Source organism: Poecilia mexicana, unplaced genomic scaffold (assembly GCF_051168715.1).
Source record: "Poecilia mexicana isolate PSO_F unplaced genomic scaffold, ASM5116871v1 scaffold_2, whole genome shotgun sequence".
NCBI lineage: Eukaryota > Metazoa > Chordata > Actinopteri > Cyprinodontiformes > Poeciliidae > Poecilia > Poecilia mexicana.
The window spans coordinates 12,170,645-12,198,170 of record NW_028263371.1 but is presented as its reverse complement, the minus strand read 5'-3'; the positions used below and the strand labels follow the sequence as shown (position 1 = coordinate 12,198,170).

The following is a 27,526-nucleotide window of genomic DNA, read 5'->3' as shown; positions in this document are numbered from 1 at the left end:
GATTAATTTTTTTGTGAAGCGATAAAAGCTGTGTAGCTCTTGAATTGCTACAAAATAAAGCTGTATTTCCTTCAACCCACTGGCTGCAATGTTGACACCTTGAGATGCCATGAGACCTAAATTCTGAACATCATGGCATGGAGTCATCCCAGTTTTCCATGTCTGGCGCCTCCTCACCCTGACTCTCATACTGAGGAACCACAGAGCTCTATTAAGTTAAAGTTGTACCTAACTTTTCAAAGTTTGCAATTTCATAATAATTTTGCCCTAATTAAGAATAAAGTCTCCATCTGCTTCAATCACATCTGCTGCGGAGACAAATATTTTGTAGCCTTCCACTGACTGATACTTTTATACAGTGAAATCCCTAAAATATCTGGAGGAAAATGTCCTTCAGACAGCAGAGTTTAGCTGAAGGTTGATCAGATTCGCTCTGACGACACATGAGTTCTCAAGAAGACATTTTGTTCTCTGCCTTGAACAGATTCTCCTGAGATGCAGTGGGTGAACTCATCAAGAACATTGTTGATTGTTAAATTCAGCTTGTTGCGCTAAACCAACAGATTTTTTCTTTGGTTTCCTCCCGCAGTCCAAAGGTTAAGCTGTAATTTAAAGTTGATGGCAGCATGTAACGTCGCTGGTCCCTGTCTGTGAGTCCAAAGTGTGTGTCCCTCTTCTTCTCGCTCAGTGTGAGCCGAGAACGTAGCGTGACCTGCAATAGATATTCAAGCTTTAATTTTGCATTTGGTGGTAAATTAAAGAAAAGCTTCATGAAGAGCAAGAAACACAACAGACAGGTCGGAGCCCCAGGTTGTCCAGTTTGTTTTTGACCAGCACCCCCTTAAATACTCACAGGAATGTAAATGCTACTAAAAACATTCACCATTTCTTTTTGTTTTTGTTTTTTTTTTCCACCCTTGATGATCTTTCAATGCCTGAGAAATCAAGACCTGCTTTTTCAGTGTAAGCATGTGGCAACTGCCTGTGAATCCAGTAAATCCTTTGGTAGTCGACACATCCGGATGTGAGCAAAAACCTTTTTTTTTTTTTTGACTGTTATTCACGGAGCACCCAGATTACTAAACCGATAAAACGATGCAGTACCAAGTACATCCACAAGGGAGCACCAGTGGTCAACAAGTAAACTGAACACACACAGTAAAGCTACAAAATAAAAGAAACCGCTGAATGCTGAAGGCTTTTAAGGCGCATACTTCCCTTGGCATAAAACGTCAAAATAAAAGATGAAGATAAATCTACATGTACGCTGAATTTAACACATTTGAAGCAGATATCACCTTTAAACAGCTATATATTGAACAGTCATGTACAATAAATTAGAAAAAGCTCATTTGTCACATTAAAGATACCTTTAGAAAATTGGCAACCGTTACTCAAGTATTAAACATGCTTTTCATTAAGGCTACATTTGGGCTTTTTTCCCATCTGATGTAATATTCTGAAGTTGAAAATCATCATAAACAGACATAACAACTTTAAAACATCCATCTGTGTGTAATTAATCTACACGATGTGTTTCACTCAGTGATAAAGTTCCTGGAATAACTGGACTTTTCAATGATATTCTAATTTACTAGTCATGTATTTCTTCATTTACATACAACAGTGGCAGAAACTCCATCATTGCAATATTTACTACATTTAGTTGTCATTCGCTAACTCTTTAATAAGTAAAATGGATAACTTTATGGAATCCTCACCCATTTTCTACTATTTAAAGTCAAAGTAAGGAGAGAGCAAGAAGTTACCAAACTTTTCTTATTCAAATTGATCTTAAGCTGAAAAAAGAAAACAACCGATAGGAAGAAAATATTATTTTTTATTCCATGAACTAAATCTTACAGTCAAAAATATTGCAGATTTGTACTAATTCACTTCTACAAACAGTTCAAAGAAGTGCAACATTAAGAAAAATGACAATCTTTTGATATTAGATTAAATGCAACTTGTTTTATACGCATCAAAATTGTCGTTTTGTGAAGATGAAAAGCAAATAGATTAACAAGATGGTGGTTTTAATTAAAAAATAATAAATACACAACTACATACCCATTTTCCCCCTTTTTTCTAGATTACTCAGCCCCTCTTTTACTCTGATACCTCCAAATACAATTCAGTGCAACTAACTGTCTTCAGAATTAGTGTCTGAGAATCTGCAGCGACACCAAGTGTAATTTAGACGTTTGTGGGAAAACATGAATGAACAGACAGCATCATGACGACCAAGGAGACATTGGCAGGGACGAAGCAAAGCATGCCCACACTGAAACAAGGTGGTGGCAGCATCATGCTGTGAGGATTCTTTTCATAGATAAGGAAGTAGGAGACCAGGATGGAGCTAAATACAGAGCAACAAAAAAAAAAAAAAATTAGAGACTTTGGCACAACTGCAAATTTATCAATTCACACGGCCTCTTAAAACTGACTGTTCAGCAAGCAGAGCGTTGATAACTGAACTTTATGGTTTTCACTGTCTGCACACGTCCCTTTAAAGATACCGTCTCTTATACTGAAACATGGCAGCAGCAGTTTTATTCTGTTGGGAAGCGTTTCCGCAATGTGTTCCTTTCACTTCACAATAACGCACTTCTTTTTGCAGCTACATCCCATAAAACAAAATAAAAACGTACATGGTTGTAATGTGATAACCTCATTGGGTATTGATATTCACTGTAAAATAGTTGAAGGGAGCAGGTTCAGAACAAGTTCAGTGCTTGAATTGAAGAATAAATCGTCTGTCCCTGTAAATTGCTGTGAGATGAGGCAGTGAAAACAACGCGCCTGTTTCTACTACAAACTGCTCCAAGTGGAAAAATGGTCAGAGCTTTCCTGCTGTTGGAAAACATTTGGACTAGAGTGATGATTTAAAATAAAGGAGGAACCAGCAACTCGTCGCGCTAAACGTTAGCATCTCCAAAGCGGTTGATTGATTAGCTGTGTTTCCTTTACTCTACAGCCTGTGCTGCACGCCTCAGTGAAGGCTCATTCCTGTGAACTCTGCAGAAACAAAAGCTTGGTGACACGATGGGAGCTCGGTTTGAATACCAAACGGCTCAGTGAGGAAAAGAAAACTCTCAGGCTGTCGCTCTCTCCTCGGCCGGCGCTGCTCTTCTGTCTAGAAACTGAAGGTTGATTGGTGTCGCCGGGCAGAGCAGAGTTCTGGTGATGGGCTTCACCGTCTTTCCAGCGGGATCGGGCCTGACCTCGTAGTGCTTTATCACCTGCAGCAAGAAGCAAGCAGAGGATTATGTTCACGAGTTCATCAGCTGCGTTTCATCTTGGTGATTGTTGGTCATCGTTTCCTCTCTGATTCTCTTACCCTGGACAAGACGAGGTACATCTCGAGCTCGGCCACCCTCCGTCCTAAACAGGCCCGTATCCCGAAGCCGAACGGCACCGACCCGAACGGGTGCTGCTTGACCTTGTCGTCCCTGTCTCTGAGCCAGCGCTGCGGCTGGAAGGTCTGGGGGTCGGGAAAGATGCTCTCATCGTACGACACGGCGTAGTGGCACAGGTGGAACAGAGTCTGTGAGGGACAGGAAGTAGTTAGGTACAACTAAACTGGCTTCAGCTGTATCTTTGATGTTAGGTGTTACTTACTTAATGTTATTTGTATTTGCGTCCAGTTTAATTCACCTCATTTGATATTGAAAGACTGTGAAATAGTGTTATTATTACTATGAAATATCAGAGAACCAAAGGGGAATCTGAAGGCGTGTTTGCTGACGGAGAGGCTGGAGGCTGGGACCGTCTCACCTTTTTTGGAAAGAGATAATCCCCGACTACGATCTCATTTTCAGCCGTGACACGGGCATTTCCTGGTACCACCGGATACAGCCTGGAGAACAGAGGATGCATTGAGGACTCAACACAAACAGGATGTTTCCAAAAATAATGTAATCAAATAAAACACACTTTTGTTCAAAAATAATCAACACACCCAGATGTAAAGTTGTATCACTGGTGGCCATTTGGAAAGTGGTTCAAACCATGTGTACTAAAATACTATTTTAGTGTATTTACACTACAATATAGAGCTGCTATTCGCTTTTTCTTCTGTGACAATCTCTCTCAGTTTATCAGTTAAGTTTTCTTCATGTTACACTTTTATACGTGACTCAAAAACAGATATAATTTACATACAGGTCTTACACTTAAATATATATACTCAGAAATGGCTTCATGCGCCAGACACCTTGGTGTTTGGCATGCAACTAAAACCAAATGATTACTTCCACTGTGCAAAAAGACAGACAACACACACACACACACACACGCACACGCACATATATATACTAATTAAAATGTAAAAAGTATTTTTAAAACATTTCTCTCTAACCGGAGCGTTTCCCTGATGATGGCCTTGAGGAACGGCATCTGGTTGATGTCATCACTGGTCGGCACCTTGTCTCCGGGGCAAACTCTGATCACCTCCTGGTACAAGCAATCCTGGATCTCCGGCTCCTTCGCCAGGTGGTACAGTGACCAGGAGATGGTGTTGGACGTCTGCGAGGGAAAACAAAAGTGTGACGCTTGAGGAATGTCATCTTAACCTTTCTGTGCAGCTCAAACACAACGCCTGCATTGATAACAGCGATCGTAGCTGAGAGTTATTATGCCTTCCCTTTCAACGCTAAGGTAAAAATAGAGCTGGGAGGACAGAGTACCGGTTATCATCTAAAACACTCACCGTGTCCACTCCGGCCAAAAGGAGCTCGGTGATGCTGCCCAGGATCTCCGTGACCGTCATCTGCTCGCTGAGCAGCAGGTGCGTGAGGTACGCTCCCTCCACGTTCTTGTCCAGGTCCACGTTCCGCTGGATCTCTTCAATTTTTTTATTCACCAGCTTCTCAGCTAGGACACAGCAAAAGCACGACGTTCATTTCCCCAGGAGACAGATGTGGGATTTTGACCGCTAGATGGCGACCGAGAGACACTGTGGGGATTCTGGCTCATGCGCTCATGATTCCTCTGTTTTTGGTCAGAGGAACCTGGATGTTGGACTTTGGCCCTTTAATTGAGTCGTAAGAGTGTCTGACCCTTGAAATGGACTGATAATGGAGTCCGAGAAATGGCCTTGGAGCCTGAACTCAACTTGTTTCTTCAAATTGTTCCTCTGCTGTTTCAACTGTTTTATTTTTGTTTCATCAACTTTAGAAAGTATGTACACTTTCTAACCACATTTTAGTTTCATTTTCAATTACAACCAGGATTCCTCTTGCAAAACTCCAGATCGTTTCTTTCTTTACACTGAAATGTAAATATGACGGTTCACCATAAATTTAAAGAAGATGTTCTGACAGTGGGTAAGATTTACCTGCCTAAAAGGAGGGAAGGATGGAGAGAGGGATAGATGAGGGGAAGTGAAAGATGAATGAAGATGGAATGAAGAGGTAAAGAAAAACACAATGTAAAGAAGAAAAGCAGAAAAAGAAGGATGCTAGGACAACGGGACAGTAAATGGAGAATGTATAGAAAAATATCAATACTCAATTTCATTTTTAAATACCAATCCATACCTGGAAAATACTTTTGAATTAATATTTAGTAAGTTATTTTTCAAAATTGCACAGGAACCCTGTCCCATCTAGTGTCCCTGCATAGTTTACACTTTTCAAAGATGTGCTGCTAAGGTTTACATTTGTGTTTGTAGCTTTTCAGATAATTAATTTATACTTCATACATCTGTGCACATCTAACATAAATACCCATGTTTAAATCTTAGTTTAACTTCACAGAAAAAGGCAAAGTTAACAACAAATCCTTTCACAGTTATTCTCTTTGAAGGTGTTTGGCATCTACTCTGTGGTTAAACACAAGTAAGACAGACTAAATATGCGGACAGGGTGAGACTTTTAGCTGCTTCCATTCACTGTCTCAATGTTTTAGACAATATAAAGTTTATATTCTGGTGGCACAGTTGCCTCATTAGGTTTTCAAGCTACTTCTTGTGACCAACATTACCTCTGATTTCCTCACTCTTACTGAAATAAACACCACATAAATCCTGTCTCATGAACTCTGCAGCTTTAGAATGAAAACTCGACTCAATTTCTCAATTTCTGTCCCATTTTTCACATATTTTTCAACTTCGGACGTGTAAATGCATAACTATCTTAAGCTGCAAACTTTAAAACAACTGAGAAGAATTTTTTAAAAAGTTGTGGATGCTGCTTACCAACTTTAAAAAGATGATCCCAGGTGGCGATGAACTGTTTCCACGAAGGCAAGTACGGCCAGAGGAACTTAGGGAAAAGGACAATGATAGGGGAGAGCCGAAACATTTCCCCAACCGAGAAGATGAACTTCTGGGTTTCCTCGGGTATGACCTCGTTCATGCAGCCCATACGGGTCTCAAACAGAACTGAGCAGATACCTGAGGAGGAAGGTATGACAATTAGCCCAAAATCTAACATATTTTAAAAGCATTAAACAAAAGAAAATGCTGAACAAAATGTGTAAATATGGTCCAGAGTTGTTGGAAACTAAAGGAATACAAGAACATTTCAAACTGTTTCCGAACCGGTGAGCCTCAAACACGTTTCCGGGAAAAGTAAAAGAACAGAGTTTATAATTTAGTGAAATCCATTAGTGACTTTTTTAGTGAAAAAATAAAAAAATACACATGCCAAGGGTTGTTCAACTGGGGTTAACAGGAAAGCATTGTTAGTTCATGAAGATTTTAAGCAAACCAAAGCATCTGTATGCATAAAAATAAAAATAAAAAATAGCTTGACACTTTGTGAAGGTTTGGAAGGTGGGTCCAAATTTCAGCTGTCGTCATCGACGGTCTGCAGTTGTTTCAGATAGTCTGGCTAAAATACTCATAACAGATAACCTGTGTCTGTTTTGGCATAGAAACTCCTTTTGATCATAAACCAGCCGGTCTCAACGCAGTTGGGAAACTGATTAGGCAAACAAGATAACATTATCTGCCAGAGCTGGATCTGAAAGGTGCTGGCAGGAGGCTGTGTTTTCTTTGGACGGAGCTGGTTGGTATGTTTTGATGAGATTTATTATGAACATGCTGCTATAGCTTCTGGAAAAAAAAAATAATAATAATAAACATTAATTAGAATTTAACTAGTAGTTTGATGGTGCAATTTCTTTTGTCTTGATCTTTTTTCTTAGATATTTAAAAGTTCTAAGGTTTGAGTAGAGAAATAATCTGAAAATCCAGATTTCAAGTTAAGAGGGAGGAAAGAAAGTTCTGAACACGTCAACATATTTCTAAGTATATGAATCTCTCCTAATGGAGAGATTGACGTAAAATCCAAACTTAATGTCTATATATACTGATTGCGAAAACCTCAAGGTGGGAAACTCATCACCTGGATCCAGAAAGGTCTCCATGGTCTCTTCTTTGCCTCGCTGGTTTTCAGTTCTTTGAACAGAGTCGGAGTTCAGTTCAAGTCAGGGGATTGAACAGGTCGTTCTAGAAGCAGTTCACTACAGTGGTATTTATCACCCAAACATTAGTGGGCAATGGGATCCAAAGAGGATTGTGTGAGGCATCTAGTCAGGCAGTACTGTCTCTGTGTTTCATTCGCTTGTTGAAATGTTCAGCACCAGCTTTCATCAAGCTTCTTCTTCTTCTTCTTCAGCAGTGGAGTGTTGTACCGTGAGTGTGAACAGAGGCAACTGGAAATGAGTGCATCAGTTATTGTTTTTATGGGAAAAAGAAAACATTTTTAGCTAACTCCAATTTTCCCCCCCTAAAGCTCTCAGAATAAAACTGTCATTGTCTCTTAACTTCTCTCATCTCTCTTCTGACTCCACTGTGAGGAGCAGCTGGTCGTTGTTGGCTTTGGGTGAATTTACTGTTCATGAACGCTGAGTTTAACCATTGCACCAAAAGGCTGTTTTAGCAGCTAAACAAGACTATTACAATAATTTTTAATTCTGAAACGTTAAAAGCTTTGGAAGCATATAACTTGTCATCATGCATTCTGTGAACTGCGAAATCCAGACCGAGAAATCGCTTCAAAATATCCCAGACTGAATGGCTGACAAACCTTAACCTGTCATTCAAAGGTTGTCATTACAGGGGTGTCAAACTCCAGTCCTCAAGGGCCGCTGTCCTGCAGTGTTTAGATGTGCCACAGGTAAAAAACAGTGGAATGAAATGGCTTAATTACCTCCTCCCTGTGTAGATCGGTTTTCCTGAGCCTTGCTAATGACCTAATTATTCTTTTCAGGTGTGGTGCAGCAGAGGCACATCTAAAAGTTGCAGGACAGAGGCCCTTGAGGACTGGAGTTTGACACCCCTGTCACGAGAGGACCCAAATTTGGGTCCTCTCGTGAATGACAGGTTAATTACACAAAGTAAACAACAAAAGTTCAGGGCACAGTGCTAATCCTTCATAGGCCTTAAAAATATGACTAAGAATTTGCAAAAAAAAAAAAAAAAAAAATTTAAATAAACAAAATTGTAATTGAGTTGAACCTCTCAAAGAAAAATCGAAAGGCGACGAAACAGTCGAGGAAAACGCACTAATGGCTTGACCACAAAAGAAGAAACATAATCTTTTCACATAAGACAGCTGAGAGCTACACAAGTTAAAATATATAATCCATATATAATCCTCCTCCCAATCTGAAGAAAACTGTAGTCTGTAATATAAAAACACACATATGTTTATGTAAAAAATAAACCCAACTGTGTCAGTTTTCGACTGTTTTTGGAATCCGCATTAATAAGGGAGATTATGTTGAAATGCTGAGAAAATCTCAGCCTGAATTTCTCTGAAATGTGAGTCAGTTGCTTTCTGGCAATCCAACACACCAGGTTATTCTCGGTATCTAATCAGTTCTGAACGCCGGAGGAGCCAGAAACCGGGTCAAAGATCAAACGTTGTGAATGACAAGCATCAAACTGTTGCTACACACACAGGTGGTGCTCAGCTCCACACCTGAGTAGAGCTGTGCAGTAGAAGGGACGGGGAAAGCCAGTCTGACAGGATCTACCTTCACCCCTCTGGTAATTTACATTAAATATGTTAAAAAGCTGAGGACGGTCGTGGCATAGTGTTTTGTGAATTTCATAAATTCTGTAACGGATTTTAACTCAGGAGGATAAATAAGTATTTTTTGGGAGGGGGGAGATTTTAAGCAGGGATGCACACAACGGATTATTTTCTGTGTTTTACCGTTTTTTTTGTTGTTTTTTTTTTTGTTTTTCAACGACGGAAAAATCTGAAGCCAAAAATCCACATGGGCACTGAACTAAAAGCATCTCGCTGACCAGAAGATGACAACATGTGGAAGAGTCATGGACAGGATGCTCTGGTTCCAAAAACACATCCAAAACGTTTGGCTCAGCGGATGCATTTGCACGCCTGCAGCTCGTACCGAACAGAAAACTAAAGAGAACGCCATGTTGTGTTCATCTATTTATACTCTGAAGAGATGAGTAAGCAGTTTACCTGGTGGAGGAGCGAGAGAAAGGAAGGCGTAGAAGTTAATTAGACTGTAACAAGCGCAGCGCGCGGCTCCACCCTGCTCTGATCACACACCACAGGCGATTTGCACCTGACTCACCCTGCCGTTACAACAAGCGACAGAATGGGGCTGGAAGATGTTAAACAGAAGCTAAAAACAAGAAAAGTTACACCGATTGCTCAAAAGATGAAAGCAGTAAAATCTTAATTAAAATAACATGGTAAGTGGAGTCGTTTAATTTAATTGTTTATATGTTGGTGTTGGATCCACAGTCAGTGGGTTTTGTCATTGTGGAGAAAAAGCTAGGCGTGTTCATCTGCTTGATGTGCGATGGGTTCTGGATCCTTTGTTCAACTTGTTGAATATTAATTAAATGCAACTGAGTAGCCTAAAAATCGAGGGGTAATAATAGAATATGACAGAATCTTTCTTACATCGTCAGTGACAATGAAGACAACAAAAAGCCTAGCGTGACCTCTGGATGCAGGATGTATCGGTATCGGCCGATATTCGTCATATTTTTTTCACATATCGGTATTGGTGCGATAAATAAAAGTGGAGCGATATTAACAACTGATGTTTATTTCCATCTTGCTTCTTCAGGGGGAGTGGAGGAGGTTGGTCATGTGGTATTTGTTTGGTCGTGGTGATGCAGCACAGGATTGTGGGAAGTTTCACTGAAGCAGCGTTGAAGTCAGCATTTTTTTTCAAGGTGTCGAAAGGGATGCGACATATATAGAGTATCAGTAAATATCGGTTAATATCGGATATTGATTTCAGCCAGAATTTTTATATCGGTGCATCCCTAATTTTCAGAAGGAGCGCAACAGGAATAAACAAAAGAATTGACACTATTAGCATCTAAAGAGATGTTTCCAACACTATGTAAATGAAGTCAGTTTGTTCCCTCTCAGCTCACCTTCGAATGCAAATTTGTACAGTTCTTCGGTCAGGTCGTTAACCATGACGCCCTGTCCTTTGGTTTCCCTCAGCCAGGCCACTCGACTGATGAAGTCCGTCACCACCGGGTTGATGGTGTTGGAGTACGACGACACGTGCTTCGGCTTCAGCATCCGCGGGTTCAGGATGCTGCGGATCCGCTGCCACTTGGCTCCCATCCTGCAAACCGGGATTAGTGAAATCAAAGATCGCCTTTCAGAGAGAGCTAAAAATAATCCTAAAAGACTGGAATATGACTTATGACAACATGTTGGTTTATTTTTGATAAGTTCGAGGTTTGTACCTTACACTCAAAGATTCCTGTCTTGGGTTTCACGTCATCTAAACAATAATCTGTAATGTAATATATTTACGGGAGATGCGATGAATTTTAAACTCTAGTCGTTTCACACAATGACAGTCATTTTGACGGCATTATATGGAATTAGGAGGTAATTCCTCATTGGGAAAAATAAGTGTTGCAGGTACAGAACATGTAAAGCAGCCATAAAATGATGTTTCCTTTGTTGACACTTAGACAGGAAAGCTCCTCAGGGATCTGATTTCTTAACAGTGTTCTGAGACAAAAAGCTGGCTCAACTCCAGCTGTGGAATCTGTTGCTTAAAGGATACGAGACTCTGCAGAGCCGTCAACGGCAGGTTTATGGGAAATAGCGGACTGAAAATGGTACACTTGCCAGATTTAAGAGAAAAAAAAACAGAGTTGCCTATATGAGTCTCCAGGATAAGAATGAGCTGCATGCCCAGACTCAATCCTGGCAACAGAAAATAAATATGGGAATCGGCCGTGGCGCAAAGCGGGAAAACAGAATCGACCAGGAAAAGGCTGATCTCTTCAATCGGAGATTTCAAACCCTGTCGTAAAGATTTTACAAATCACAAAGTGTGCTTGATAGAAATCCCTCATTAGAGCAGAACAGCTATGAGAACAGTTCACTTCTGGAGCAAAAACACACTTTGTTGTAAGACTGAAAAGCGGCTCGTTGTTTCCCAAAAGCGCGCTCGTAAGTGTGCAGCAAATGCAACTTTTCAGGGTTTCTAGTACTTTGTGTTCACCTTTAAATATGAAATACAGAAGCAGGCAGACTTTGAATATGTAATCTGCCAAAAGCAAGATACAGGAAGGAAGGAAGTGGGGCCAAAAGAGGGAAAAGAAAGGGAAGATATGAGGAAGGAAACAAGGGCAGAGGGCTATGAGGATGTGAGAAAGGAAGAAGGACACTAGATTGGAAAGAAGAAATGTAGAGGACACATGGAAGGACAGAGGAAACAAAGGCAAGGTCAGAGAGAAGGAACGGATGCGCCTTTTAGGCAATGGGAGAGAGAGAATATTTTGCCATATATGTGTTTGGTTTTTTCCTGTATTTTCTCAGAACTCTTATTGCTGAATAGTTCGTCATCCTGTTTCGCAGAGGTCCGTCAGTCACCAAGCCAAATCAAACACGTTGAAGCTGGGAGACATCAAGCTGCATCAAGACAATGAAACTGGGTTTCCTATCAGCTGTGTACAGGAACAAACGGCGCCCTCTACAGCTCTTTCTCTCATCTTTTATATCCCTCTCTCCAGTTTGAGTTGACTGAGGTCAATTCCTAAGCTAACAAGGAGCCACTCAGCATTCTCCTAACACATTTAACAAGGCCAGAGCGTAAAGAGAGGGGGGTTTATCTGCACAACCTCTCTAGACGAGGGATAATCGATTAAAATCCCAATAGGTCCAGTTACTGAGATTTCTATCACAACAAGGTCCAAATCGCGTGTCGATTTCATCCCGTTTATATTTATATTTATATTTCATTTTATATTTCAGACACTTTAAAGTCACTAAATAAGGCTAACTGTGTGAACGTCAGGCCTTTATTACCGATAATACAAATATTCTTCATCATAATATCAACATCAAAAGAGCTTCTTCCCGACAGTGTCGAAAACAAAGTTTTGATTTTTCCTGACACGGTTAACAGATGAGGAATTTGAGACCAGCTTTTCAAGACACGGAAGATTCATTTCTTTTCTTATCACCTCAAATAGCCTCACAAATGTCCTCCCCGTTTGACAGTATTGCTGATTTTCTGATTGCATGTGTAGCTGGGATAGAGATTTGTTTGATTTTGTCACACGGTTTGTCTTTTTGTTTCCCTTCAAGCACCAGGCTTGAAGGGAACATTCAGTGCTCACGTCACTGAATGCTTTTGTTTGTTTTTTTTATTTTGTTTTTTTATGCCGTCCTAAAATCCATGCAATCTGCAGAGAAAACTGGCATGAGCGCTGCTGTGCGGTGACAGAGTGTGAGTTGGGCGGATTTGTGGCACTGATCCTACCTCATTCGTTTTTTAAGTTTATTCGAAGAACTTGTGTTTGGTTTCATATAATATTCCTCAGTTTTATCAGCATTCGAGGCGTAAAGCTTTGACGCTGCAGGTCGGAAAAGTTTTTTTTTTTAATGTCTGTTTTCTGAATGAACTTTTCTCACCTTGGAGCATGCCGTGTCTGCTCCTCTCTATTTTGGGTGCAGAAAGGTGCTCATTTAATTGCCTTTTTTTCTCTCTCTCTAAGTATGTCGTAAAAGGTATAGGTGGTTCCCGGAAGAACTGGTTCACCACAACTTTCCGTTGTACTAATAAAACACGGCTCTGGGGTTTTGCATTTTGGGGATTTTGGGTTTTTTTTCTGGCACTGATTATTGCCAGTCCTGGCAGAACCAGCACGTGTCGCGGTCCGCCTCCTCTGTGGCTGAACCTGCAGGTTTTCTGTAGGATAAAAGTCTGGGTAACTGTGAGAATGTCGATTTCTGTACTGATTTCCAAACATACTTTGGATCGGAACAATCCTCCCGTGGCTTTTGGAGGAGAATCAGTCCCTCAGCATCACACATCCTCTCCTATGTTTGTCAAAAAGCTCAAGTTTGGTCTCATCTCAGTTTAATTCCCAGACGCAAAAAGCAAGCAAGTCTGCTTGGCATGTAGAGCAGATGACACTTAATAGATGGATAATTGGTGAGAACATGATGCACAGCTCTGCTGCAGCTTTGGGGGATAATTATCTCCTTAACTATCCTTCTCTCTGTATAGACTTGACTTCCTGTCCAGTTTTATTTGATACAGTCACCGGCTGTTTTAAGCGTTTTAATTACTTCCTTAAAGAGGAGAAGCCGCAAGAATGTGGTTCTGTACTTGTCGAAGATTCGCACATGTGGCCATCCTTGATTGGAACGCTCTCTCGTTTGTTTCTTTTTTTTTTTTTGAATAAAATTGATTTTCGGTAAGAGATTTTTGCAAAGCTAGACATGATCTTGCTGTTTTAGAAGACAAAATGTGTTCACAGTATGAGCAAAGACAGAAAAAAGTTGGATTGAGTTTTGTTTTGTTTTTTAAAGCCAGACTTTTAAATATTGGAGTAATTGTCTTTCGTCAGCGCCCTCCTAATCTGATCAATATGGTATTAAATCTTGTTTTGGTTTGTCTGCTCTGTTGTTTATGGATAAAAAGCAAACATATTTTGATTTGTTTTATAAAAAAGTGATTTTATGCACCTGCTGCTACAATCAAGTTAATTGTACAGCACTTTTCAAATGTTTTTAAATGTTTCAGTCTTTTATTGCAATCTTGTTTAACAAAACTACAGCTGTCACAAAAAATACTTTTAAAGTCAAAGTGAAAACGGATTTCTTCCATGAAAGCATTTTTAATCACAAAATAAATAAAACGGTGAATACTTTTTACAGGCACTGCATTTCTTAGTGGAGGCGTTGAAGAGTTTGTTGGCTGAGGGTTGGGGGATGCTGGACTCACTCTGTTAGGGGTCCGTGGGCCTTGTTCCTGAGCTCCCTGTAGCCCCTCCAGTGGTGCATGTCGGTCCGGATGGGGTGTCGGCCTTCCTGCCTCAGAACCTGCTCTATGAGGTCAGCGCTGGCCACGTTCACCACAATCAGAGGGCCGTATTTAGACTTCCATAATTTCCCGTAGATCCTCTTGTGCTCAATCTGGGGAGCAAATAAAATGAGTTAAAAGATTATTCATTAGGTTATGAATGTTGAACAGGAGTTTTAATTTAAAAAAAAAAGAAAAAGAAAAGTGGCAGGATTCTGGAAAATAACTCATGGAAAATGTTAGCGCAGGCAAACCAACTTGGGATAAAAAAACAAGTGTTATTTCCGTCAAGACCCTCCTTGTTTCTTAAATTAGTAAAGGGCTGTAGATGTTGGCAGAGTGGTGAGTCAGAAACACATTTTAGATTCAGAAAATGTCCACTGCTCGAGTAGCAGAAAGCCACTGATTCATATCTGTTCCTTCTTTCAGTAGTCTTTGTGTTACCACACGACTCTCTTTTCTCAAAAGGGAAATATTATGTTATAAGGAAGTAAAATATGTTAGCCATATACAGACATGAAGAACAAGCAGTGATGCCATCAGTTGGAAATGTGTTTTTAGCTGGCCTCACAGCAAATTCAAAAGTGTTAAATGTTTTGGTGTTAGTAGACTTTGTGCAAAAGCAGAGTTAATTTTACTCTTATAGAGTCACATTCTGTTTATGTAACTCTGGGATGTATATTATTAGTAGTTAAAATCCAGTGTTAAAACAAAGTGTTTCCGTATCAAATCTAGAGGTGTTAAAATAGAATCAATAACTCTTTACTTCTTAACTCTGAACTCCACCAGCGGCTCTAACACTGAAGGAGTTCATTCACTGCCTCTGTTCTGTCAGATCAGCATACGTTGTCAGATAGTCTTACGCTTAGCTCAGACATGTATACGCTGTCATTACCATATGATTTTATTTAATCAGCAACATTGAATCATTACGTAGATCATCATACACTTTGTTATTAACAGTTATATGGCATCCTGACTTAGCGGTTAAGTAGGTTAATGAGTTTTACACGGGCGTGTGTTGTAGCTGACTACAGCTGCAGTCAGACCTGCTTTAAATACACTTTGAAACCACGACAACACATGTATATCTATCTAGTTGTCATATTATAAACAATTTAATGACTTATTTTCATTATAACTTGTTGCGTATGCTGAACTGACAACTCCACTGACGGTCGGACTTCTTAATGCGCATGCGCGGGCATGCGTACTAACTGCATGTATGCTATCCTGACAGCGTGTGGCTATCTGATACCTCCGCCCCAGAATCACAGATTCCCACCGAAGCGAAGCGAAGAAGCCAAGTCATTTCAGGACTATTTACTTTTCTTATATAATTAGGCTAATGTTTTAGTTTTAGTTTTTTTTTTTTAGTATACTACATAGTTTTTGGTTCCTCTATTAGAAGGCTTAATCAATTTATTTGTGAGGTCTGTGTGTCTCAGACCTCAAAAGGGGGACTGTTGAGGAAAAATGATTATTTTTAGTGTTTAATACAGTTAATCTTACGGCATGTGTAAAAGGTATATTGAACATTCTTATTTTGAACAAATTTCTTAATTTTGAACAGGTTTGTGTTAAGGATTTAAAACTAAACTATTGATGGGTAAGTATTCAAAGTACAGGAAGGAAAATGCAGATAAAAGGGGATCTCTCAATGAGGCTCCTGTTGTGTTATCAGAGGCCAGGAGGCCATAAAATTAGCGTCTCCTGGAGGGCAGTATCACTTGAGCCTGGAGGAGAGAAGTCTGTTTGGTTCACAGAAGATCAAAAGTCTTCCAGAACCAACATCTGGGATGGTGTAAAACCAATACAACATAGAATGTTAAAACCACTAACATTTAATTTCTAAGACATTTTTCTAAGTACTAATAGCATGTTTTTAACGAAAATTGTATTATCTAATTTTAGAATTACTAATCTAGTAAATGATGAATGTATTTGAAAATTGTACTATCTGTGACAATATCGGAATCAAATGGAAATTGTTTGAAGGAAAATGTTTTGTTTAGTATTAGAAAATTGCTCAGGATTTATGCTAAATGGGGTTTTGGAAAATGATTGTGTTAACTTGTATACTTAGGATTGAATATTATGTTTCATAGGTTAGAAAAAGGAATTCTACCTCATTTTGTTCTGTTGATTTTATATATTATTTTTGGTTTAAGGCAGGACTCAATCTTTTGGGGTGCTGAGTGCAGAAGAGCAAAACTGGGTTTGTGAAGATAACCTTTCCTTGAACCAAATTACTGGATTTAAGTTTGTCCTGAGAATTTATGTAAGGAGAGATAACGGGAGAGACTCCGGATTCCACAGCTATCTGTGAAATCTTATCTTATGTTTTTCTTTACCCAAATGACCGTAGAACCCAGAAGGCCAGGACAAGCTCTTCGCTCTTTTGTTGAACAAAAGAGCAAATGGCCTTTGATCTTTGCAGTAAATTAGGGGGAGTTCTAAGTTTTCCTGAGTGTCCAAGGTAGCTTCCAGTTGGTCAACCAGAGGTACGCCTTAATTGAAAAGGAAAGACACACCTTCATTATAAGAGTTCGTGCCCAGGAGTAATAATTCAGATAGCTGCCACTATTTTGCCTTTTTTGCACCAGCTCTCTCCAAAGACGCGTCTTTGCCTTTTCTTTCTCTATCTTTTTTGTCTCAGGTAATGAATGTATATCTCTGTTGTTCTGCAGTTTTGTTGTTAATTCATACGTTGTTTTGTATTGGATTAAACTCTGTAATTCTGTGACGTCAACACGCATTGTTGTTGTTTTCCTTGTGGCCACACGTGGCTCGCCGGGAGGACCTGGGATCCAGAGGAAGAGAGAGCCAAACTTTTTTCCAAAGTTAACCAATTTAGATTATTCTTCCTTAACACTTTCCACCTGTCTGAGTTATTTACTGCACTTGGTAAGTTATTTCTTTCTTCTTCTTTTTTTCTGAGATGGTTTATAACTATTATTTTGAGTTGAGCTCAACCTGTATGATAGACGTCACGTTCGCCACACGGCTCGGTGTTAGCATTTTTAGCTTAGCATGCTGAATGTTAGCGGAGTACAAGTGTTGAAAAAAATCGAGCCGGTGAAGATTCAGTCAAATTCTTGGCTAACTTGAACAGACCTTTTTTATGTTGAAAGCATTATTCCCGCTGTTGTCTTACATACGTTTTGCAGCATGTTTTAATCCTTTTATTGCCTCTTTGCATATATTAGAACCAGTCTGGATGAGGATGAATCTCCAGCCTAACCTCCATCTCCCGATCCTTCCAAGGATTCATCGAAGATTCAAGCTCCACAAATGATTATGATCTATTATGATGATTAATATCTCCGAAACCCTACATTTCTATAATGGAGGCTTGTTGGTAGAGTTGTAGTAAAAATGTATTCTTTCGTTCCAGTTCTCATTGTTATGGTTTTTGTTTATGATCCAGAGACCGACACTGGCTGTCCTACTCAGACTGAAGACGGTCTGATGCAGTAGAGGAGCATGTTGGTGTCTCCGGCCAAACGTCACGAACAGCCCAACAACCTGAAGACAATCTGTTAGTGATGGACATCTCTCTGGTGGAGTGCAGAGAGGAACTGTCTCTTATGAACAGAAACAGAAATTGGAAAAGAAATGATGGATCTGAATATCAGGTTGGTCTGTTATGTAATGTCCAGTCATCTACCTGTTAAAAGGAAATGCACTCTATCATATTACATGAACTGCATGCATTGATACAGGCTTTATTTTATCCACCTTGTACTTTGAACACTTTCATGCATATTGAAGAAAAATGTATTAAGCATACTGCATGTTGTATTGCACAGCTGATATGTTAGACCTTTTAATAAGCAATATGTGAATGAAAACAATATGTGAAATATGCACATTATTCCACGTTGTAATATGTTTTGTAATTGTGGTGCACGTTTTGAAATAAATGCATTTGAGAAAATCATTGCCTCTTTATTAAATGTTTATTTTCCAAAGAATTTTTAAAAGTTCAAAACAGTATAGTATCTATTTAATATTAATTACAAATAACTCTTAAGAAGTTAAAGAAATACTCTGTGAGAGTTAATATTAAGATCTAACACTGAATTAGTGTCAGTAAGTGTTAAATTATTAACTCCAGCAGATTTGATATTTGACACTTTTTATAAGAGTTAAGGTACCAACTCTCCAAAAAGAGTTAAATTAACACTTTCTGGTGTGGACCCATATAGACACTTTAAAAGCGTTGAAATCAAATCTGACAGAGTTAATTTGGGCCTGCTGGATTTGCTCTGCTTTGACCTCTGAGTCAAAGCAGAGCAAGAGCTCCACAGAGCAGTTCCAATGAAATACAAAGGAGCCTTCAGTTCCCATGATCAGTTTCCAAAATTCACGTTTCACTTGTCTATTGTAGTAGAAAAGCTAGTCCCCATTTATGATGATGAAGAAACAAACAAAAAAGTTTTAAAATTAGCACCAATCAGTCTTTTCATCAGTTGATCAAAATTTTTTTCTTTATCTGTATAAAATGCATCAGAACTCCAACTATTTTTGGTCCTTACACTTTTAAAGAATTGAATACGATTCAGATCACTGTTTTGAAGTGCATCTAATCGGGATAATCCTCTGATGTAATTTGTATTTGTCCTTAGGGGACTAATATCGGAATCAGCAGAGATGATGACTTCAGAAATGCCGGAAATTTTCATTGTCCAGGAAAAGCCTGACTTTTCAAGCCTGTTATAAAGTTTTTTTTTTAATCACTAATTGTCTTAAAATGATCTCATTAGCATAAACCGTTTTGTCGTTGACATATCAAACTTCATCAAAAGCAAAAAGTCCTAAAAAACCCCAACAACAACTATATTTTGATTTTTTTGCAGGTAGAATAAAAGCCATAAAGGTTTCAAAAGTCCTCTAGATTCTGTTTTAGTAGCCTACAAGTCCGGACTTATTTAGCGCACTTCAAGGGTCAAATCGGAGACCAACTTCAGCGTCGCATTTCCAACTTGCCTGCATTTGCTGCGTTGTCTGAAAATATCCCTTAATAAAAAGCCAGTACAACGTAGTGGCGAAGCTCGGTCCGCCTAAGTCATCCATGGTTTTCAGCTTGCTGACGCCCATCACGGTGTCGCTGCTGCTGGTGGATGTTTGTCGGCGGTGGACGTCCGCACTCAGCCCCGCCGCGCCTCTATACATCCCGTCCTGCCGGTGGCGGCGGCTCAGCCGCAGACAGACGTTCACCAGAGGTTTCCTCAACATTTTTCAGCGCCAGGTTATCCGCGGTGGCAAGGAGCAAACCACCACTCCAGTGGTCTCAGTCCGCCGCCTGTGTGCGTGTTTCTCTCTCTCTCTCTCTGTGTGTGTGTGTGTGTGTGTGTGTGTGTGTGTGTGTGTGTGTGGGCTGAGGGAGCTGGAAATAATGGCTCCTTGTTTGTGCGTCTCCGAGTCATCACCGTGGACTTTGGGTTTTTTTCTCTGCTAGTTTACCAGTAGAGAGGTATTTGTAACATAGCAGCGGTAAACACGGAAGTATGCACCTGACACAGCAAATGATTTATCTAAATCCAGTTTAGTAGAGATGCAACAGGTTCACAAAGAATAGGCTTTTTGTTTGTTTTTGTTCTCTTCCAGCTGTTGAATCCTATATATCTCGATGCAAATTATTAGGCACTTTGGAAAATGTATTCACACAATACAAAGTTTGGGCAAATCATACTGAACTCACAAACAACCAAAATTATTAAGGACGGGGTTAATTCACAGTAGCTACATTTTGCCCTCTAGAAGGCGCTGTTACAACGTATTGGTGTACATTTTCTAAATTATTACAAACTGGCTACATTATTTCGATACTTGACAATGAGGTGTTTTTCAAAATTTAATGTAACTTTTGAGTTTGTTATGTGTCTTTTTTTCCTTTGTCATTTACACAAATGTTTTAGAATTAAGCATTTATTTCCATTTAAATGTACGAAGGGAGTGCAAGACTACGGTTTTGTTTCTTTGCTAGACTGTTGTGAAAAACCGCTTGTGGGAATGGTTGTCACATCCTCTTCTGGTTTACTGTCATAAGTCATTGTTTGCGTGTGATAAACAGTGGGGTTCCATTAGTGCCAAAAATATGTTTCAGTATAAGAAGTGTATGTAGTATCTGGAGATCTTTTATAAATACATTGCTAGCTATTGCACATATCTTCATGCCACGCTAAAAAATATGTGCACCGCCTCACCTCTTAACTAAAGAAAAATTAGTAACATGTTTAAGTATCATAGATGAAAAATTTCCAAGATGCAAAGCATATAAAGTACACTCAGTGTTCTTCATCAGATGTTTACTCATAATTACTTGAATTCATGTTGACAAGATTAACCTGAGAAATATGTGCATGGACACAGTGTGAACTGTACTCCACACCGGTTTCCCTGTTCACAAACCAAACAAGGCAGTAGCTAGGAGACGACGCTACAAGTCTCACGCTCCGCCAGTGTTTGTGTTTTGGTTTTCATTTGTGTACGTTCTCCAGGTTTTACTGTACCAGTTTGTTGTTTGTTGTTCAGTTTCTTTGTACATTCTGTTCTTTGTTCATTAGGTTTAGTTTCCTCCTTGGTTTGTAGTTCCTTCTGAGCCTTAGTTCGGCTCCCTTAGAGTATTTAGTCTCCCTCCCTCAGTTACCCTGCTTTCTCCTACTCGACGCCCATTTTAAAGGTTAGGGATGGAGCTGTGGTGTGAGTTAAGCTTAAGGTTAAGAATATAGCAGTATTGGGTAAGATCAGGTTAAGTGTTGGTGTTAGGCTCAAATGAAGTGACTAAAATAAATGAATGTTATTTAAAAAATCTTAATGTTGCTAGAACCTCAAACACATGAGAGCGCGTTGTTTCATGTGGCTCATGTTCACTTTTTTGTGTGTAATAAGATTGTTATGATATAACAGCAGCCTGGTGCTAGCTGAGAAAGTTAAACTTCAACTTTGATACAGTTATTGAATAAATAATATTGAAGTGCAGTTGTATAGATATTTATCTGATTCCTCAAAATATAAAAAAAATATGAGCTGTTGGGATTAGTTCAAAATGTGCCATAAATTTATTGCAAAATTCATCTTTCCATAGTCAAATCTTTTTATTGAGTGCCACAGAAGAGTTTTCTGTCATATCCTTATAAAGAAAATACTTCTTTTTAACACCATGCTGGTCTCCTTCTATAAAACAGTTAAACTTATATGATGCTACTAAAATATAGGCTCACAGCATGCAACTTGAAACCTCCACATGTTCAAACACGTAGAGGATTTCACAACAAATGCACCAGCACATTCCACATGTCTAGATTGTGTCAAAAAGTGCAACACAGGTCAGCAGCTCCCAGAGTTTTACTCCTGGAGCCACACCTCGTAATGCAAAAACATTTAAAACACTAGTGCCTCGGCTTGCACACCACTGATGAGTGTGTGCTACACGGCTGCCGGTTCCAACTTTCCTGTCATAGCAGTTATTCCACATGTTGTATAATATGAATGTAATGGGTGCTGGTTCTACTGTAAATATGGGCTGAAAACCTCCTCAGATTGCTAGGCTTTGACTACAGCTGCTGACATCCAACTAGAAATGTTTTTTCTAAACTTAGTGTATTAGCGAGGCAGATGTGTTGGAATGAGACCTCTGCAGAAAAGTCATAATTAAAAATAAATTTGTTTCATTGTATTTGCATGAATGTTTAAACCACAAATGTTCACCTGTGCTTGTTGTGATGAAAATTTTTTTTTCCTGTGTTTACGCCCGTTTTTCCTTGGAATGGCTGCAGCAGCAGCAGGTGGAGATGATGCAAGCGCTGTTTTAATTTATGCCGCACAAAGACAAATAAAATCCCCAGTTGCTGACGATTTATCTCATTTTTCCAGACTCAAATCCACAAAGTTTCTTTTTCCCTGCCATTTTTAAGTTTTTGAAAAGTTAAAAACAGAGTAAACGGTAAGCTGTGTTATCTATAGATCCCATAAACGATGCAAGCAATGAAACCAGCTTCCGATTTTCTGTGGTATTTTTCCATTTCTCTGCATCTTTGTGGACTAAAGTAGGTCAGCTCTTTCAAAATATAAATCTTGTCAAATGAGAACAGATCTTAAGACTAAATGCAGATTTTTTTAAAGCAGTTCTTGAAGATCATCTCCTTAAATTGCTTCAAGATTCTAAATTGTTTCAAAAAAAGTAAAAAAAAGTAAAATAAAAAAAAGTGTTTTCTGTTGCCAGAATTGGTTTGCATTCATTCAACAAGTCAAAAATCAAAATAACAAATGAGCAAAATAAGCATTTTATTTTTGCCCGTTAGAAAAAGAAGCTGAAAATCAAACTTTGCTGCATCTCGTTTTATCAAGATTGTTGATGTCAAAAAGCAGTAAATTTGAGGTAAAACGTTTTATTCATACCTACAACCCTCATGCAGATAATAATGTCTCGACAGTTATTATGAGCACAAATAGAAAATAATACACTTGAGAAACAATTAAAATCTTTAATATTGATAAAGATATTTATGCTACATATACATTTCACTTTTCCATTTCAAAACACATCTGCTTCACTCACTGCATTCGGATGGTTTCGTTGCCAAAGACTTCTCGGATTCCTGTTTGTCGAGACAATTCAGCCGTGACAAAGGATTTAAAAAAAGAAAAGGAAAGGAAAAGAAAAGGCAGGAAGGACTTCCAAAGCAAATAACACACATTAAGCTCTTTAAGACTCACTCAGGTGAAGAATAAACCTCTGTCTCTGCAGGACAGCTTGAAACTTACACTTCCAATTTCTTGGGTAAGAAACTAAACATAAAATCAAGTCATTTCTGGTCAAAAAGAAGAAAAAAAAAAGATAAATAACTAGATTCAAGTATTGCAGGTTTAAAGCGACAAAGCCACTTAAGTCCACTGAGTGATAATGAAGTAACAATTAACTGGATTTAAACACTCTCAGCCCCAGAGCTTTAAGGCAGTAGCAAAGTATGACGTCTGAAGATTTAAAAAAAAATCCATTTTCTTTCTTAAACAGATATAGAGTCATGTAACAACTAGATGGTGTAAAGCATAAGGCACAACAGTGGTAGGTCATATTGTCGGGCTGAAATGCAGAAGTCTAGCCGGTGGTTTTAAGATGACACCACATCGGCCTTCGTTTCACAATCGCTTCTCAAATTATGCCCCTTCTATTTCCTTGATCAGTTTAACCGTGGGGGTTAAGGCATCGAGTGAAATATATAAAAAAAAAATAATTAAAATAATAAAAATTGATTTCCAGCACCGAGTCACGGTGAAAAGAGGCGTCACATGAACTTTCACATGAGCAGAGCTAGAGATGAAATGTTATGTTTGTTGGCGGAGAAGCAGCGTGTCTAACAGAACGGTGGATATGTAAATAACGCCGTTGCACTTCACAGGAGACACCAAAACAGACGGGTTGGCCTTCAGCTTCAGTCGCTCTCACTGCCCGATTCACTCAGCTGCAGGTCGTTCTCTGGAGAGAGAAAACGAAAACACGCAGGTTTATTTTCCTGACAGAACTACCAGTCCCAGAATGCACTGCTCAGCTGCTTGACAGAATCTATCAGTGGAGTTTATAACCCAGCTACATTTTCTTACCTGAGGTTTAATTCGCACAACAATTTGTCAACAAGGTCATAAACTTCACTCCACATCAGTAAATCTGGAGCAATCAATTCCAAACTTGGAATATAACTCTGCGCACGTTGCACAATTTTGATGTTTCATCATCGATGTCCACAGGTTAAAAAGTAGCGCTGTGCTCTGCAGGTTAAAGCACTGCTAACATTTAACCAGAGTGTTCCTGGAAGCTCTGTGGTGCAGTTTGTTCTTAGACGGTGAAATGTTAGTCATTCTGATTCGCACATCACCCCCACCCTGGGTTCACTGCCAACATAATGACAATAATGCACATCTTTATATAACTGAAACTAGAAAATGATTCAAAGATAACCCAGTTCCATTAAAATGGACCCATTCACATTGTTGCTTTTCTTCTGGCTGCATGACCACACACAGCCGTTCCCTGCAGCTGCTCACCTGACCAAACAAAAAGCAGCAGCTGGAAGTTTTAAGCTCCGTTAACATCCTGAGTAGATCAAAGGGGAAAAACTGGGAGATGCTTTTTAACCGACGAGGCAAACAGCAGCGCTGGTTGGAGGTTCTTTCCCCGTGAAGCAGATGGATGGGGAAAAACACAATGTTCTACTGCAGTTTGAATTAATGCAGGAAAAAGCATTAAGTGAGATACTAAAGCACACGAGAGGTTAATGTGGCAAATGGAGAAAAGGTTTGTGGTGGAGTCCGACAGAAGTAGGGCTGAAACGATTAATCTGATTAATTTATTATTGAAATAATTCTCAACTAATTTAGTAATTGAATAATCATGAACTGGAGCATAAAGGCTCAAAAATGGCCATTTGGAGAAAGAACACAGAGCAGAAATAAAGCCAAAACTATATAGAAAAAATATACACTTTAAACTTCTGATTAAAAAAAAAACAAACAACTTTGTCTGCCGTTTTTTACCTAGAATCTTCCAACGAACTTTGCTATCCAACTTTTGATTGGTTAATCAAAAACAAGTGGCCCTAGACTGTACTGATGTCAAGTCGAGCAGAAAGCTCTGAGCTTTTCACATGTTGATGTTTTAAGTATTTTATTAGCTAGAGACATCCTTTCATACAAACAATCAAGTGTTTATATTATTGCATTTTAAGCATTAAAATTCTTATAGTCTTCTTTTAGAAAATGGGTTAACTATTTCTCCATTTAATATCATTTTAATAATGTAAAAAAAATGGTTTAAGTGGTTAAAGAAATTGCAGAATGTGGCAATTTTATCCAATTAATCGTCAGAATAAATCGATAACTAAAATAATTGTTAGTTGCAGCTCTGCCTCCCCTACTGCTGTAGTCGATCGTTAAAAAAAATATGTAAAATTTGCAGAAAAGTGCAAATTGTACAAAGGTGCTGCTGAAAATATTTGCAAGTGCCAGATCCTTACTTCCAGTGTGAAAAAATGTTTTATATGCTCCAGATTTACCTTGAAACACAATGACAAACCTTTATTTGTCCCTCATTTAAAAATTTACATTAAGTAGCAAACAGATAAAGGGAGCCACCCAGTGGCTTTCTAAAAGATAAATATAATAAAATCCAATCGTTGCACAACTGAACTGCACCTGATTGAAAACAACAACAAAAACACAAAGGAGACTCATTTCAGAAGTGGTCTGTGCGACTTACTGAGCGTGTTCATAATGAGGCCTCCTCCGCCCTCTTGGTGAAGACTTGTCACGTGATTGGTGCCGGTGCTTATCACAGGCATGCTCTGGTTGGTCGGGGCAGGAGGGTGAGGTGGCAGCGCAGGGTTACGCTCGTCTTCCGAGTCGCTGCTGCTGGAGCTGTCTTCGCTGCTCGAAGACGACGAGCTGTTGGAGTCCGAAGAGCTGTCGCTGCTGCTCATCTGATCCATGACGCGCGCTTCCGCCATCAGCTCTGCAGAAACACAGCGCAAGTTAAAGAGGGAGAGAAAATCCGGGAGACTTAGCAACATTCTCTTCTTCTTCTTCTTTTTGCTGAAGTAGTTTGGCACGCTACCTCTTTCGATGTCATCCATTGGAGATGCTGAAGACGTTTTCTCCTTGGGAGGAGAGCTCTTGGAGCTGGTCGAGGTCTTATTGTTGCCGTTTCCCTTCATCTGCTGGCTCAGACGGCTCGTTTGCTGCTCCAGCCGAGAGTGAATTTTACTGCTGCCTTCAGCTCTGGAAAGCCATGTAAAGAAAGACAAAAATTGGTCGTTTTTTAAAAATATTTTTAACCATTAATACCACAATTCTAAAAAGACTCTTCCCAGCAGAAAGGCTCTGGTTGTTAAACATACACCCAGCTATTTTAGCTCACCTTGTTTTCTTGACAGCTATGTTGCTGTTGAGTTTTTCGAGCCTGTACTCCCCTGTGTCATGGTTCACGATGAGGATGCACTCCTTCATGTACGGCCTCTTAGATCCCTTGAACACTGTGACTGGAGCACTTGAACCCTTAAATCACCGGGAAGAGGGAAATAAATAAATAACAAAAAATAAAATAAAATAACTCAAATAAATTTTCTTTAAGAACACATCAGAAAAACATTAACTAAGTTATATTAAATCTCACAGTAAACTGAAATCCACTGAAAATAGTGAAACTCATTTTTATATTTTCTAACCTCTAAATTCGGTAAAGTAATAGTGACTTGCTCTCCTTTGCCCACTTCAAGCTCTCCTTCGCATGTTGTATCAATAGAAGCTGGTTTGAAATCATCTGTGGAGGGAAATGAGAATATTTAGTTTCACAATTGTAACAGGAAGACATTTATAGAGACGGTTATTTTAAAATTTGCTTAAAATGAGCGCGACCAATATGGTGTACTTGAAAGCCTCCACCACAAGGTGGTGGTAGAGTACAGTCTGAGGTAGCGCTAACATTAGCTTCCACTTCGACAGCGTGAAACTGTAGTAGTTTTTAATAGCTAAAAGCTAAATGACACATAAGTCTGAAACGGTTGTCATTTTTCAAGAAGACAGGGGAAGCCGTTCGACTGCAATAAGTCACCAAGAAGGCTGTTCTAGCAACAGTACAAGCCAAGAACAAACTCCGGATGTGTAGCTTACAGGCTAACTAGCGTGCTGCTTGCTAGCCAAAGTAAACGGCAGACGTCACCTACTGAGTCCAAACGCCACTTACATCGGACCGTGTGGTAGGCACTTTTAGGGTGTTTCTCAAACGTCTCTCCTAGTTTCAAAACATGTTCCTGGTTGTCAAAGTTGGAATAAGCGGTCCCATTCATTCTGTGAGTTTCATTGGCAGTAAACTTTAGTTTCCTCTGGGCTTTTTAATCCGATAACCAGGTACGGCTAGAGGCACCGTTAAGTCCCGCCTCTTTTGATATCTACTTCATTATGATTGGTTAGAGCGTTTTAGTATGTTTTTGTCATTGGTTAAACACCTGTCATCTGAAATGTGACGTTTCAATTCAACCTTTCATGTTTTTGTGTCCAATCTTTATGTTAAGACAAGTGGTACATACAGGCAAACAAATTTGCCTGAATTTATAAATATTTTCAGAGTTATTAAATATACTATGGGGATGCCACATCATTTCAGCAAGAAATAAGTAGTGATGGTATTAAGAAAGTATTCCTTGATATGGTAATTTTTGTCTTAGAAAATGATCAAGTT

The 27,526-nt window shown here is 39.2% G+C and overlaps 2 protein-coding genes across 2 annotated transcripts; both read right to left on the bottom strand.

The window, feature by feature from the left end:
* Window positions 1-1,820: 1,820 nt before the first annotated feature.
* On the bottom strand, window positions 1,821-19,727 carry cyp27a3 (cytochrome P450 family 27 subfamily A member 3). The gene is made up of 9 exons (XM_015001453.2): window positions 19,282-19,727; window positions 14,212-14,402; window positions 10,382-10,581; window positions 6,200-6,397; window positions 4,712-4,875; window positions 4,361-4,527; window positions 3,778-3,859; window positions 3,341-3,547; window positions 1,821-3,242 (listed from the first exon to the last, which is right to left on the bottom strand). The coding sequence occupies exons 1-9, from the start codon at window positions 19,528-19,530 to the stop codon at window positions 3,096-3,098; spliced, it is 1,605 nt and encodes a 534-aa protein (XP_014856939.2). The 5' UTR covers window positions 19,531-19,727; the 3' UTR covers window positions 1,821-3,095.
* Window positions 19,728-22,767: 3,040 nt separating this feature from the next.
* On the bottom strand, window positions 22,768-27,241 carry eaf2 (ELL associated factor 2). Its single transcript, XM_015001451.2, has 6 exons — window positions 27,032-27,241; window positions 26,514-26,608; window positions 26,207-26,343; window positions 25,904-26,067; window positions 25,550-25,801; window positions 22,768-23,773 (listed from the first exon to the last, which is right to left on the bottom strand). The coding sequence occupies exons 1-6, from the start codon at window positions 27,132-27,134 to the stop codon at window positions 23,730-23,732; spliced, it is 795 nt and encodes a 264-aa protein (XP_014856937.2). The 5' UTR covers window positions 27,135-27,241; the 3' UTR covers window positions 22,768-23,729.
* Window positions 27,242-27,526: the final 285 nt, after the last annotated feature.

Bases quoted from the DNA above. Each gene is read 5' to 3' on its own strand.
- eaf2 (XM_015001451.2), bottom strand. From the start codon at position 27,134: ATGAATGGGACCGCTTATTCCAACTTTGACAACCAGGAACATGTTTTG. The intron at 26,068-26,206 runs GTGAGCTAAAAT...ATGGCTTTCCAG, and splicing joins ATAGCTGTCAAGAAAACAAG to AGCTGAAGGCAGCAGTAAAA. The intron at 25,802-25,903 runs GTAGCGTGCCAA...GTGTTTCTGCAG, and splicing joins AATGGATGACATCGAAAGAG to AGCTGATGGCGGAAGCGCGC.
- cyp27a3 (XM_015001453.2), bottom strand. From the start codon at position 19,530: ATGTTGAGGAAACCTCTGGTGAACGTCTGTCTGCGGCTGAGCCGCCGC. The intron at 14,403-19,281 runs GCAAGTTGGAAA...TTTGCTCCCCAG, and splicing joins AGACAACGCAGCAAATGCAG to ATTGAGCACAAGAGGATCTA. The intron at 4,528-4,711 runs GTGAGTGTTTTA...TTTCCCTCGCAG, and splicing joins TTTTGGCCGGAGTGGACACG to ACGTCCAACACCATCTCCTG.